General features: G+C 46.8%; 2 protein-coding genes across 7 annotated transcripts in view; both read right to left on the bottom strand.

The window, feature by feature from the left end:
- LOC146182210 (uncharacterized) overlaps positions 1-9,318 on the bottom strand; it is an 83,126-nt gene extending 73,808 nt beyond the window's left edge. For all 5 annotated transcript variants that reach the window (XM_084577244.1, XM_084577247.1, XM_084577245.1 and 2 more), the window contains exons 1-2: positions 9,134-9,318; positions 3,156-3,299 (exon numbers count right to left, since the gene is read on the bottom strand). In XM_084577244.1, the coding sequence (XP_084433370.1) occupies positions 3,156-3,236 (81 nt within the window). In that variant the 5' untranslated portion in view covers positions 3,237-3,299; positions 9,134-9,318. The remainder of the gene's footprint in view (positions 1-3,155; positions 3,300-9,133) is intronic.
- A 2,477-nt stretch (positions 9,319-11,795) lies between these two features.
- The window catches only part of Aatf (Apoptosis antagonizing transcription factor), a 32,498-nt gene continuing 31,683 nt past the window's right edge, over positions 11,796-12,610 (bottom strand). For both annotated transcript variants that reach the window (XM_084577241.1, XM_084577243.1), the window contains exon 13: positions 11,796-11,879. In XM_084577241.1, coding sequence (XP_084433367.1) covers positions 11,831-11,879 — 49 coding nt within the window. In that variant the 3' untranslated portion in view covers positions 11,796-11,830. The remainder of the gene's footprint in view (positions 11,880-12,610) is intronic.

Here is a 12,610-nt window from a genome sequence, read left to right as displayed (position 1 = left end):
CGCACTCGACGTCACCATATACCGCTCGCTAAGCTGGTGAGTGAAACTGGCGACCGTACAACAGCGGCTGCGGGAACCGGTTTGTGGGAACCGGTTTGCGGCAGCCCGCAAAGGATCGAGGCATTTCCTCATCTCCCTCGTCTGAACGAAATGTATACTAATATTGCAGTATATGCATCACCATCACCATCATCATCATCATCCCCCCATCCTCATCACGCCCACTACAGGGGCCCGAATCTTGACTCCGCGTGTAAGTGCCATATTGCCTCTATGAATGGTTCTTAGAAGTAAAATTCAGTCACATGCTTCGAACTTGTGGCGCGAAAGCATCAGTTTCTCAGGAAAAAAAAAACTGTTTTTCGCGACCAGCCGGGCACCAAAAATATCATCATCATCAGCCTGACTATACCTACTGCAGGGCGAAGGCCTCTCCCATATTTCTCCAACTAACCCGGCGTGACGCGACATTGAAAATCACTTTTCAAGGTCGCGTCACGCCGACATCAACGTAAAAACCGGCTTCCTAAAACTGACCATTTCGCGCCACAAGTTTCAAGCACGTTACTCTGTCTGAGAGCCGCTCCAATCCGAGATTCACTACGCCCACTGACAGCCGAAGAAGAATTTCGAGAATGGGGCTCCATAGCAAGGGCCTCTCCCGAGTACCTCTTCTTATGTCTCTCATATACCAGATGCGGCCACCTGATTCCCGCAGACTTCCATATCACAGCCGACCCTCAATACGCCTACCTCCTTTAATCCAGTCTGTTACCCTTTGCGATCCTAGGTTATCTTACGTTCGCATCACATGCCCTTACCATGCACGCATTCTCTCGGATTTGACTACAGTCAAGAAAAAATCAGCAGACGCATAATGCCGCAGTTAATCCAGTTCAGCTATGGTGAACGCCCTTTCATCTGCCACACCATGCGATGTCCCGCTATAGTAGGTCGAAGTGCTTTATCTATACGACGTCATGAGAATCGGTCGATGCCAATGGCTGCACGGGGGTCCTTTGGTGGACAAAAGCCGCCTTGTTCAGTTTTTATCCGAATATAGGATTTTCACATCATGTCTGTTCTCTGACCATTTCATCTTCCTGTGTCTTAACCGCGTTGTCCTCAGTTCAAGTCACCGTTGTTTTATGTCCAGCCCTTTTCGTTAGACTCCACTTTTCAGGTCCATAAGTGAGTGTCTAGCTGCTATACACTTTTGAAAGGTAGTGGTAAGCTGCTATTCACGCTTTGACAGTTCCAGCAAAATTCACCCCCTACCCGAAATATTCGCGATGTAATTTTCTTTTCCTGCTGAATATAAAATAAAATAACAAAATAGTAAATTTATTCGCATGAAAAACATACGGTTCCGGAGGGGTGCAGAGAAAAAATGTCATATTGTAGCTTGACAAGGCCGCAGGTCCCCGCATTGACAACTTCGCACAGCAGTCAACAAGTTATGCAGTGTGTTTGAATACAATTAGCACTCATTGAAATTCAAGCATGTAAAAAAAAAACGAACAAATTATAGGTCTTACGAAATGCAGAATAACATGGTACATGCATTCAGATTTCAGCACTGTTCAGTTTGGTAGTTCTGTTTGTTGGGTTTAACGTCCCAAAGCGACTCAGGCTATGAGAGACGCCGTAGTGGAGGACTCCGGAAATTTTGACCACCTGGGGTTCTTTAACGTGCACTGACATCGCACAGAACACGGACGCCTGGCTTTTCGCCCTCACCGAAAAGCGGCCGCCGAGGCCGGGCATCGAACCCGCATCCTTGGGAACAGTAGTCGAGCGCCATAAGCACTGCGCCACCCCGGATGCAACACAACCATCACATTGAGGAAAGGGTACGAGTGCCAGAGCTATGGAGAGACGCCCTCCGTGTTCGACCCCTTCCTACCAAAATGGACAGAAAAGACCACAATGAACGGCGTCAGGCGCGGGCAAATGCCCTGTACCGCCATTATGACTCTGAACACAATGTTTTCTATGTGGATGTTGCGGGCCCGCACCATTCCAGGGGAGGATAGTACACGGTTGCAGTCGTTCGCGAGGAAAGACAGGTGGATGGCCTCACTTTTAAGGCCCCTAGCGCAACCCACGCGGAGGAGGTAGCAATCGTCCTGGCTGCCTCCCACCCTCAATCTAAATTCATCCTATCCGACTCGCGAGGGGCCTGTCGGAATTATGAGCTGGGCTGGATAACGCCTACAGCACAAAGAATACTTCGGAGAGCAGCTTGGGATCAGGATCCCCAGACCCTATTTCTTAATTGGGCTCCAGGCCACCAGGACTTACTAGGAAATGAGGCCGCCAACTCGGCCGCCCGCGCACTCACAAACCGGGCCCCCGGCGTAGACCCTACTGATCTGGACCAGGACACTTATCCTCTCTTAACTTTTCAAGAAATCTGTGCCTATTACCGGGACTCGCAACGTCAGTACCCGGCTCCTCTCAAGGGACTAGGGAAAGCGGGCGAAAGAATACTTCTTAGACTTTTTACTAACACTCTACTGTGCCCGGCAGTACTCAACCATTTCGACCCTTCCTTTTCTAGCCTCTGCCGCCCTTTCTGTGGAGAGGTGGCTGACACCTTTCATATGGTCTGGGCATGCCAGCTAAATCCTTCTCTTTTACCCATAACCCCTTCCCCTACCCGAGAGGACTGGGAGGCGGCCCTGCTCGGCTCCCTGGATCTAGCGGCACAACAAGCGCTGGTCCAGCGCTTGTTGTGCCGCTAGATCCAGGGAGCCGAGCAGGGCCGCGAGCTCGTGTGGCGGCTCAGACCAATGGAGTCCCGGAATAAGGGACTCCGCCTAGTATTGTAAGGGGAGCGGCCCACTAGGGGTGGCTCTCTAAGCAACCTCTCCTTTTGTAATAAATGCTTTCCACCACCACCACCGGCGGGGATGAACACTGTTCATCCATATAAAGCCCCTTATACCTAGTGGCACGGGCAGAGGCACATTATTTTCTATTACTCTTGGGTAGCCTCACCATAATATATGTTCATCCATATGAAAATACCACCACATATCAGCATACAGAAATGCGCCGACGGAAGCATGGAAAACACTGCAATGAAAGCACAGCTAAATAATTAAAAATACTGTTCAGTCTTGTTATAAGTACGAAACTATGCGACTCACCTGCTGTTTGCGAGTTTCTAACAGTGCTCCGGCCATGGCACGCGGACGACGTCGTGCGCGTTGTCTTCCGGTCGGCGCCATTGCTCGTCGGCGGTCCTTTCTCGAGTCACTGGAGCGAGGCAGCCTCAAACCTTTTTTAAGGTACTGCATACAGGGAAAAGAAGAAATCAGAGCAAGTGTGCAAATTTGTGGCTAACAACGTGCTTAAATTTGAAGCCAGAATTCCAGCTTGGTTATCTAGATTTAATCAGACTTAAATATATATGAATCACGTTTCCACCGCTCCTTGTCATTTTACGGAAAGCCGACCTTTTATTTATTTTTATTTTTATTTTTTTTTTTAGGTTTCATGCCCCGCATGTAATACTGGCCCAAACTTTGCCTTTAAATGTACACTTCCATTGGAATTTTCTACGATGACATTTTCCACAATAATGCTAAACATTTACCACCCCGCATTTTAAATATATTTTTATATACGTTGCGAGCCTTACTGTATTAGCATAACAATAGCAACTGACGCCTCTCAATGAAATGAAAATACAGGTCGCGGGAGTATACTGCCCGCTTCTAGATTGGCCTTTTTCTGTACTTTCAAAAACACCCAGTGCGCAAAACAAACGACACGGAAGGAAGAAGGACGAACGCATGCGTAACTTGCAACTGTTTATTCAATTACGGTCGAGTGAATATATTGCCACGTAGGGGTGACAAGGTCGATGACACAAATGAAGAGTCAATGATCGCACTGAAGAAACTCTTTATTCGGCTGACTTGCGCCCGCCAAAGAACTAAGCAACTCGGCGGCGGCGATAGCAACAAACGTGCTCGTCGACTGTCGAACAAAGAATGCCAGTCGCACTCGTCAACGCTCAATTTAAAGGCTGCTCAGAACAATATAGATAACGTCGCAAACTGCTACTAGCACAACCTGGAACATTGTATAGAAACATAAGCGAGTGATCGGAATCTTCGAGACAGATCTCGGCGCATCTTACAGGACAACGAAACTGATAAAGGTGCTTCTCGCAACATAGAGCATTAACAAACAAAGAATACAGAACTGATACGCGATCCAGAATCAGGGTGATAAGGCCGCATGCCGGTGGCTGCCAAAAAACAACAAATACAGTTTTGTAGGTCTCGCGGCATTATAGACCAAAGAAGGTAAGGGCAAAGAGAAAGATCCCACATGCGCATGATCGAAAAATTATAAAACAATAAAAAAGAAAAGAAAAATGTCATTATAAACACGTGCCTGAGAAGAATACAAAAAGAGAACATGGCTCAGAACTTATCTAAAAAAAAACACATTCACTTCTGTATGTCACAATCGAGGGAGTACTTAAGCCTCGACTAGTTCACGGGCTGTGGTGTCTTTGCCCTTGCACAGGATTTCTGTTTCCCTCAGCTTCGCTTCACATGTTTTTTTTTTTTTTTTTTTCCCGCATGCTATATAATGATGTAATACGAGAGTACCCGTGCCATTCTTAATCGCGCGATTATGATCTGCAAGGCGATCATTAACACATGAGCCCGTTAATGTATGTATGTAGTGGTTATTTATTGTATGTACAGAAGGAAAGAAAAGATGTTTGCCAGCCCCGGTATCTGCTATCTGATATCTGAAGCACCTGAACTGGGGCGGCGGAAATAAAGGGATAGCGAGGAGAAGGTAGAGGAAATCAAAGAGATGAGTGATAGGCAGAAAGAAAAGGGTAGGTAAAAATAAAAGAAATATATACACTATGGTACAGTATACATTAGTTTGCTTGAGGCCCACCCGCAAATGTCTTAGGTCACTGAGCACTCGGCACATCGGGCGGGCCTCCGCAATAGCTCTGCGTCCAGGCAACTGTTCACAACGCATGCGCTGGCACACTGTACAAAACACTGACGGCTGTAGGAAATAGCACACGGTATTGTAGGAAATAGCACACGTGGAGCGTTCAGTCACAGCGCGCACTATCTGGCGAGGTGAAATAGGCGGGTCATCAAGCCCGCCTGTTCGATGTACACACAGGCTCACGTGAGCTCCAATGAAGTATTTCCCACACGTCAGCGGAGTCTGATATACTAGGATTAGGAAGACGTCTGATGCCGCCACCGGATCCTAGCTTAAATAATGAAGAGGCTCATAGCCTGGCGGCGATTACAAGCCGGAAATTTTCAAAACCCTGTCAGGCTGTTTCACACACAGATAGATGAGAGAAATGATAAATGTAAAGCCTGAGAAGCGAGGGGGGCCCTCGACCATATACTTTGGGAATGCCCTAAGTCTCTGGGTGCTAGGGACAACATTAAATGTAGAGAAGCCTGGGTAACCCTGCTGCGAAGCGACGTCCCCGCTGACCAGAAAAAAGCCGTTCGCCTGGCGGCTGAGGCCGCGAATAACCAATGTATATTCGCCAGTCCTTAGTCGCGGAGGTTCCATTCCCCGTTTCTCAGGCCTGAGTGCCAGGAGCGGAGAGTAGAGGGCCTCCTAAATCGGCGGAAATTAAAGTTTTAATCAATCATTAGAGTGTTGTATGCCCTCCACCTTCTCGAGGCGCTTGGCCAGGCCAATAATTGTCACGTTGAAGAGTGTGGGCGAAATGACTGCTCCTTGAGGCGTCCCTTTGTGGGACGGGGAGAAAGTCTTTGTTTCTATGTTACCAATCTTAATGTTACTCGTTACCAATCTTGATTTCGGCCATCTGGTTACTCAGAAAGCTCCAAAGCGAGAGTGAAAGCGGAAAGAGAGAAGAGATGCCGAGAAATTTCAACCACCTGGGGATTTTCAACATGCACTGACATTTCACAGGGTGAGGTGGGGGGTGACTGCTCCGGGCGCTACGGGGCTTGGACTGGAAGGTCACTGCCGCTTAATTGCAGCGAGGGCTAGCCTGCCACCGGATTTGTATCTGTTGTAGGCCGTCATTGCACCCGCCACCGCTTCGGTGGTGGACGACGGCTGTTGCGAAGCATGTCTTTCTCTCCTTCTTTTTCTTTCTTCTCTATTTTCCTTACTGTCCACACGAGGCAGCGGAGGTGGCTCAGCTACAGAGCCAGTAACAGGCCAGTGCATTTTCTTTTCCTTCTTACTACAGTCGCAACATCTCACAGCACACGGACGCCTCTCCGTACCGCCTCCCTTAAAACGCAGCCATCGACGGCCAGGTTCTAACCAGGGTACTCCGGCACAGTAGTCGGGCAACCTTCTTCATATCTCAAAAAGCCTATTGTAAACATTAGTGGCAGGCTTCCCTGAAAGACCTAGCATACGCAGACGCTTTTAACTAAATATACCGCCGTACTGATTTCGACTAATATCAACCAATATTTCGATACTACACCTCGAGAAAAAAAAAAAGAGCAACAATTACTCGCCTAGAGTCATTCGTGGTCTCGCATAAATGCGTCCCGCTTACTTTATTTGAAGCACACGCCGGGGTGGCGCAGTGGTTACGGCGCTCGACTACTGTTCCCAAGGATGTGTGATCAAATCCCGGCCTCAAGCCCCGCCGGGGTACGGTGCAGTGGTAAGACGCCCGACTACTGTGCCGGAGTTACAGGGTTCGAACCCGACCACGGCGGCTGCGTTTCGGTGGAGGCGAAACGAAGTGGCGTCCGTGTGCTGTGCGATGTCAGCGCAGGTTAAAGATCCCCAGGTGGTCGAAACTACTCCGTAGCCCTCCACTACGGCTCCCCTTTCTCTCTTTCCACTTTCACTCCCGCCTTCCTCCCTTCCCTTACGGCGCGGTTCAGGTTTCCCAAAGCAAGTGGCGGCTGCGTTTCGATGGAGGCGAAACGAAGAGGCGTCGTGTGCTGTGCGATGTCAGTGCACGTTAAAGATCCCCAGGTGGTCGAAATTACTCCGTAGCCCTCCACTACGGCTCCTCTTTCTCTCTTTCCACTTTCACTCCTATCTTCCTCCCTTCCCTTACAGCGCGGTTGCGGTGTCCACAGGAAACAAGTGAGACAGTTACCGCGCCTTTCCCTTTCTATAAATAAATAAATTCCCAAAGCAAGTGTGACAGATACTGCGCCTTTTCCCTTCCTGTGAACCAATTATTATTATTAATCCCGGCCTCGGCGGCCGCTTTTCGATGCAGGCGAAAAGCAAAGCGTCCGTGTGCTGTGCGATGTCAGCGCACGTTAAAGAACCCCAGGTGGTCGAAATCTCCGGAGTCCTCCACTACAGCGTGTCTCACAGGCTGAGTCTCTTTGGGACGTTAAACCCCACAAAACCAAAGCCAACCAACACACAACCGATTTGCGTAGTTAATCGAATGCGAAGTAGGTGTGCAGCACTGCTTACCCCTCTATACTTTTCTATGCATTTTACAGATTGTAATGCCTCGTTTTGCCTTCATATAAAGCGTTCCCGCGCATGAGTTTACTCTCTGTACATTGTTTCATAATGATTAGGTCACAGGAAAGGCGCAGTATCTGTCACACTAGTTTCTGTGGGCACCTGGACTGCGCCATATGATAAGGGAGGAAGGTGGGAGTGAAAGTTTGGTTTGGTTTGTGGGGTTTAACGTCCCAAAGCAACTCGGGCTATGAGAGACGACGTAGTGGAGGACTGCGGAAATTTCGACCACCCGGGGTTCTTTAAGTGCACTGATATCGCACAGCACACGGGCGCCTTGCTTTTCGCCTCTATCGAAAAGCGGCCGCCGAGGCCGGGATTCGATCCCGCGTCCTTGGGAACAGTAGCCGAGCGCCGTAACTACTGTTTACAGGAAGGGAAAGGCGCAGTATCTCACACTTGCTATGTGGACCCCTGACCCGCGCCGTAAGGGATGAAGGTGGAAGTGAAAATAGAAAGAGAGAAACGGGAGCCGTAATGGGGGGCTACGGAATAATTTCGACCACCTGGGGATTTTTAACTTGCGCTGACATCGCACAGCACACGGACGCCACTTCGTTTCGCCTCCATCGAGACGCAGCCGCCGTGGTCGTGGTCGAGCCCGGGAACTCCGGACAGTAGTCAGGCGTCTTACCACTTCACCACCCCGGTGGGGCTACAACATATAATTTCGGTGGTTAGGCACCAGTCTGATAAAGGCAAGGGTTCGTATCCCACCGCTGCCACCAGATTGTTGTGCCCGAGCATTGAGTCTCTTCGTCGAGGCCCCGGGCAGCGCACGGAAGGCCCAGCTCCTCGCAGCTTCGATCCCGAACCATGCACGCTCGGGCACAACACCGGCTAGCCCCCACCGCAAGCGGCGTTGACCTACCAGTCCTAACCCCGTAGGACCAGGAACAGCCACCCTTCACCACTTCCCCCGCAGCCATACTGTGTGATCCAGCTCGCGAATGGGTTGAATCGACCCGCATGCTCACAGCTGCAGCTGTTTCCATAGCGTGATCACTGCACCCAGAATTTCCATTGCCAGAGTGCATGAGCGACTAATTTAAACCATGATATAAATGCACACAGAAATTGAACCACAGTTTACCTGGCGTTTTCATTCTAAAAGAAAGGATAAGAATTCTTATACGCGCTTGCCGATCGCACCTTCATTGCCTCTATCATACTGCTATAGGCACTGTTCATTTCAATATCAGCGCAGAATTTGACAATTTCAAACCTTAGAATATTTAGAGATGAATACAAGTCAGCAACAAACTGTGCAACGGCGTAGTCTTATTACACTGCTGGAAAGCTTACATTTGGTTTCACGTCAATCATACTCAAGCTGGAGTTACTGTATATGCTACCAAAGGTACAGCAACTAACTCAAGCTAGCCAGCTGCGCACCCTTCCTATTTAATTTGCAGGAATGTAGCATCACTACTTTCTACTGGTAGTTTGTTTATAACCTGGGATGAGTACATCATGCGTTTCATGACCGCAGGCATTACCGAGCTATACTGTTATTGTCGTTGGCCTCTTAAAAATGGCATATGGGCATCGTACGCACAAGGTATCAGCTCCTGCGAACCAGTTTCGCGTTGCGTAACACCAGAACCTGCCGCTGGCTACTTACCCCAAGCAGGAGGGAGACGATGTTCACTTCTGCAGCATTTTTAAGCACGTCAAACACGCCACGAAATGAAGCCTTTACAGAGAAAACACCACAAGCTTCCACAAACTTTCCAAAAAACTTTCAGCTGGCATTAACCGGCCGTCTGCTAAGCAAGTCATTTCTTGCAAATCCAACGCGCGCCAATGGACGCTTGCCAACAAAACAAGAAAAAAAAAACAGCCTGTAGACAAGCATTCAAACGCTATGAAAACTAGCATTTTATAAGTTTAATTGTTTATAATGCATTTACTACAATTTTTAACAGACGAATTTATTGCGGGCCTTAATACAAGCGTTACGTTTCAGCAGTTTTAGCGTTTTAGTACTCACAGTAATTGAGGAGGCAACCAGGCAACATTGTACAGTATGGCTAAAGCTAGGAAAAAAAGAAAACATAAGAGGCGCTGGTTTCGTGATTGTGTCACAGAGAAAGAGAATTTTTCTCATTGCGTCTTTAGCGGCACTGGCGAAAGAAATTTATATTCCGCATTTTGGAACTTCCACCAAAGGCTTCAAGTCAGCCTTTCGCAAGCAGGCATTTGCGGCTACATTCAGATCTGCTCGGCAGCAAGTGATGGATTTTTGGTTTGTGGGGTTTGATACAAAAGAGCCTGCAGTGGAGGGCTCCGGAATTTACGATACCTGGGACTCTTTAACGTCCACGAACATCGCACAACATACGGGCGCTTAGTTTTCCGTCTCCAACGAAAAGCGGTCGAGATGAGCGATAAATCTGAAACTTGTTAACTGGTCTAGTGGTTGGAACAAATTTAGTTGAAGTGCAGTAGAAAAAAAAAAAAGTGTCTTACCTTTCGCAGCTTCTGGCGCGGTAACCAAGAAGGAAATTGCATCGTGAAGCGCGATAGCTACGCTGTACTGCCATCAGTAAATGAAAGTGGCAAATTACTGTTTTTATGTGTAGAAAGATGAATGAGGCACTGACGGAGATCTGCAGTGATAACCACGTAGAATTCCTCCATGAAGAAAAGCATTCCTCTGTTGAAACTGTCTCTGTTACCAAAGCAAGTTAAGCATCAGACGAAATTATCAATACAGGCATTTTGATGCCTTTTGCTTGTTAAATAATGTCAAACATCAAAAAGCTTGTTTAGGTCAGTGCTAATCAGCAGAGTAATACAGGACACTGCAGACCATTACTCTTTATTACCAGCTGCTATTTAACTTGCATCTTACTATAACCCAAACTAGACAGCTCAATTTTGACCTCGACCACATAGCTCTCATTCCCCAAATTCTGGGCTCGAAATGATGCATATGATAACATTGTCTAAAATAAGGAGGCATGCCCCTTTATCTCGGCTCGATGCACCCAGCTCACTCAGCTTGTGTATGTCCAAGAACACTAAACATTTCTAGTGGAACAGCTGCACTGAGTGAAGCTGCTGTCATCACCAACACGTGTTGCACATCAGTGCCATGGAATGCTTCTCCCACCTAAACCACCAAATCTTTGAAGCTCAAATATAACACAGAAGTGGCATTTGGTCAGCAGTATTTAACTGTTATACCAAATTTGTTTGGGTTACTTGCCTGATTCGATCAGAAGTAGGATATTCGAATTGTATGCTGTGACAATGAAGCAAAACAGCTGTCACAGTGAAAGCACTGGCGGCATCGTCTTTTTCTTTGCAGCAACACTTTTGTATAGATTCAGTAAAGGAAGGTAGGCAGACGGAGTTGTTTTGTGGAAGGTTTGAGTTAAGAGTTTATAAATAATAATAACCAAGCTTTGTCTCATCAAAACTCCACTAAATTTGAAGCGTTTTGTTTGCATATTCAATCAGTCTTTTGAACTCTGAATGCTAAGAGATGGTGCCATCTCTTGAACAGCGGCTTGTTTTGCTTTGCTGTCGCGGCATACCATGAAAATATCCTACTTTACTGATTGAATCAGGCATGTACTCCAAACAACTTTATTTTAAAAAATACTATCAACCAAATGCCCTTTTTGTGCAAAGTTTGAGCTGCAAGAGTTCAGGGACTTAGGTAGGAGAACCATTCTACCGCACACATGCAATTGTGCAATGCACTGTATTTTACAAGAGCGTGCCACATTACCCTTTTCATGTAGCTAAGCTTGCCGACAAATCAAAGGTTTGTGGGTATTCCAGCAGGTTGTGAAACAGCACCTCAGCTATGTATTGCATGCTGCTTTGATATTCCATAAGCTCTTTGAGAACAGATGCAGTTTTACTAAGTTTTAGTTGTTATGCACATCACACACTTTGAAGCTACTGGTAAATAGAAATCTAGACTAGTCTTTACTGTATAAATACATTGATGTAGCTTAATTTGATTGCTATTATAATGAGGTGCTACATAATATCATATAAATTGACCACTTTATCTAATGTATAGCGTATGACAGCGAAGTAATTCCTTTTATGCCAGTTGGTGATTGTCAGCAGGCTTCATGGGTCGTCATTCAAGTAACAAAGTGGTAGCACAGAACAATGACACAGACTCGGGCAAAGCAGGCTCAAATTTAACACAAGGTGTGCATATCTTCTTTTCGGCATCTTCATCTTTAATTTGAACTACCACTCTTGTTTCTTGAGTAATGTGGACTAATCATTCTTTAGCTAGAGATGACCACTGCACCACGACTTCGCAAAGATCTTTATTCCACTCCATGCTTTATCCACTGTACTTCTTTTGTCCAAACAAGCTTCCAAATAGCTCCGTCCTGGAAAGTCAACCAATAAAACGGTCAGCACCAAACAATGCAGTGAACATATTCATACAGCCACAAGCTACATACTAACTTCTTAGCGCGTTTATGGGCTGCGGGAAATATACTCCGCACAAATTTTCTATTCTTCCTCAGAATGCAAAAAGGTCATGTCCCACCTTTACACTGTAGTTTGCTGCTAGCCCGTTATACCTAGTGGCATGGGCAGAGGCATATTATTTTCTATTACTTTTGGATAGCCTGACCATAATGTATGTAGTTTTCTGCTATTATGAGCGCAGTATTAAAAAGAAAAGTTCTGGCACCATCTAGCACAGCAAACATGATGTTTCATGTAGCTAGATTTCCCCATGCATTGCTAACAAACAGATCTACCATTCGGTTATGGAGCCTGAAAAGTTGTCCAACGATTGTTAAGCCCAACCTTGATTGGCTGCATAATATGCATAAAATACAACTATTTATTTTTTTGTCTACGCAGCTAAGCATAGCTTGTAACCAACGAATGGCATTACTCTTTTTTCCAAATAAGTGATTTCAGTTAATGAGTTCAGGGCCAGTATTACGAGTTTGCGTCATTATCGAATTGTCGCTATCTCACGAGACCTCGAGTCATCTGATTGGTCGAAACGCCGGAAACGGATGTTGCCACCTTTCCCGGTTTTGTAGTGCCAACACCCGGTTTTGGTGTTTCGACCAATCAGATGACTCGAAGTGAAGTGAGA

Source organism: Amblyomma maculatum, chromosome 8 (assembly GCF_055883805.1).
Source record: "Amblyomma maculatum isolate TAMU_Amacu chromosome 8, ASM5588380v1, whole genome shotgun sequence".
In the NCBI taxonomy this organism is placed as follows: Eukaryota; Metazoa; Arthropoda; class Arachnida; order Ixodida; family Ixodidae; genus Amblyomma; species Amblyomma maculatum.
This window is presented reverse-complemented; position numbering and strand designations above follow the sequence as displayed.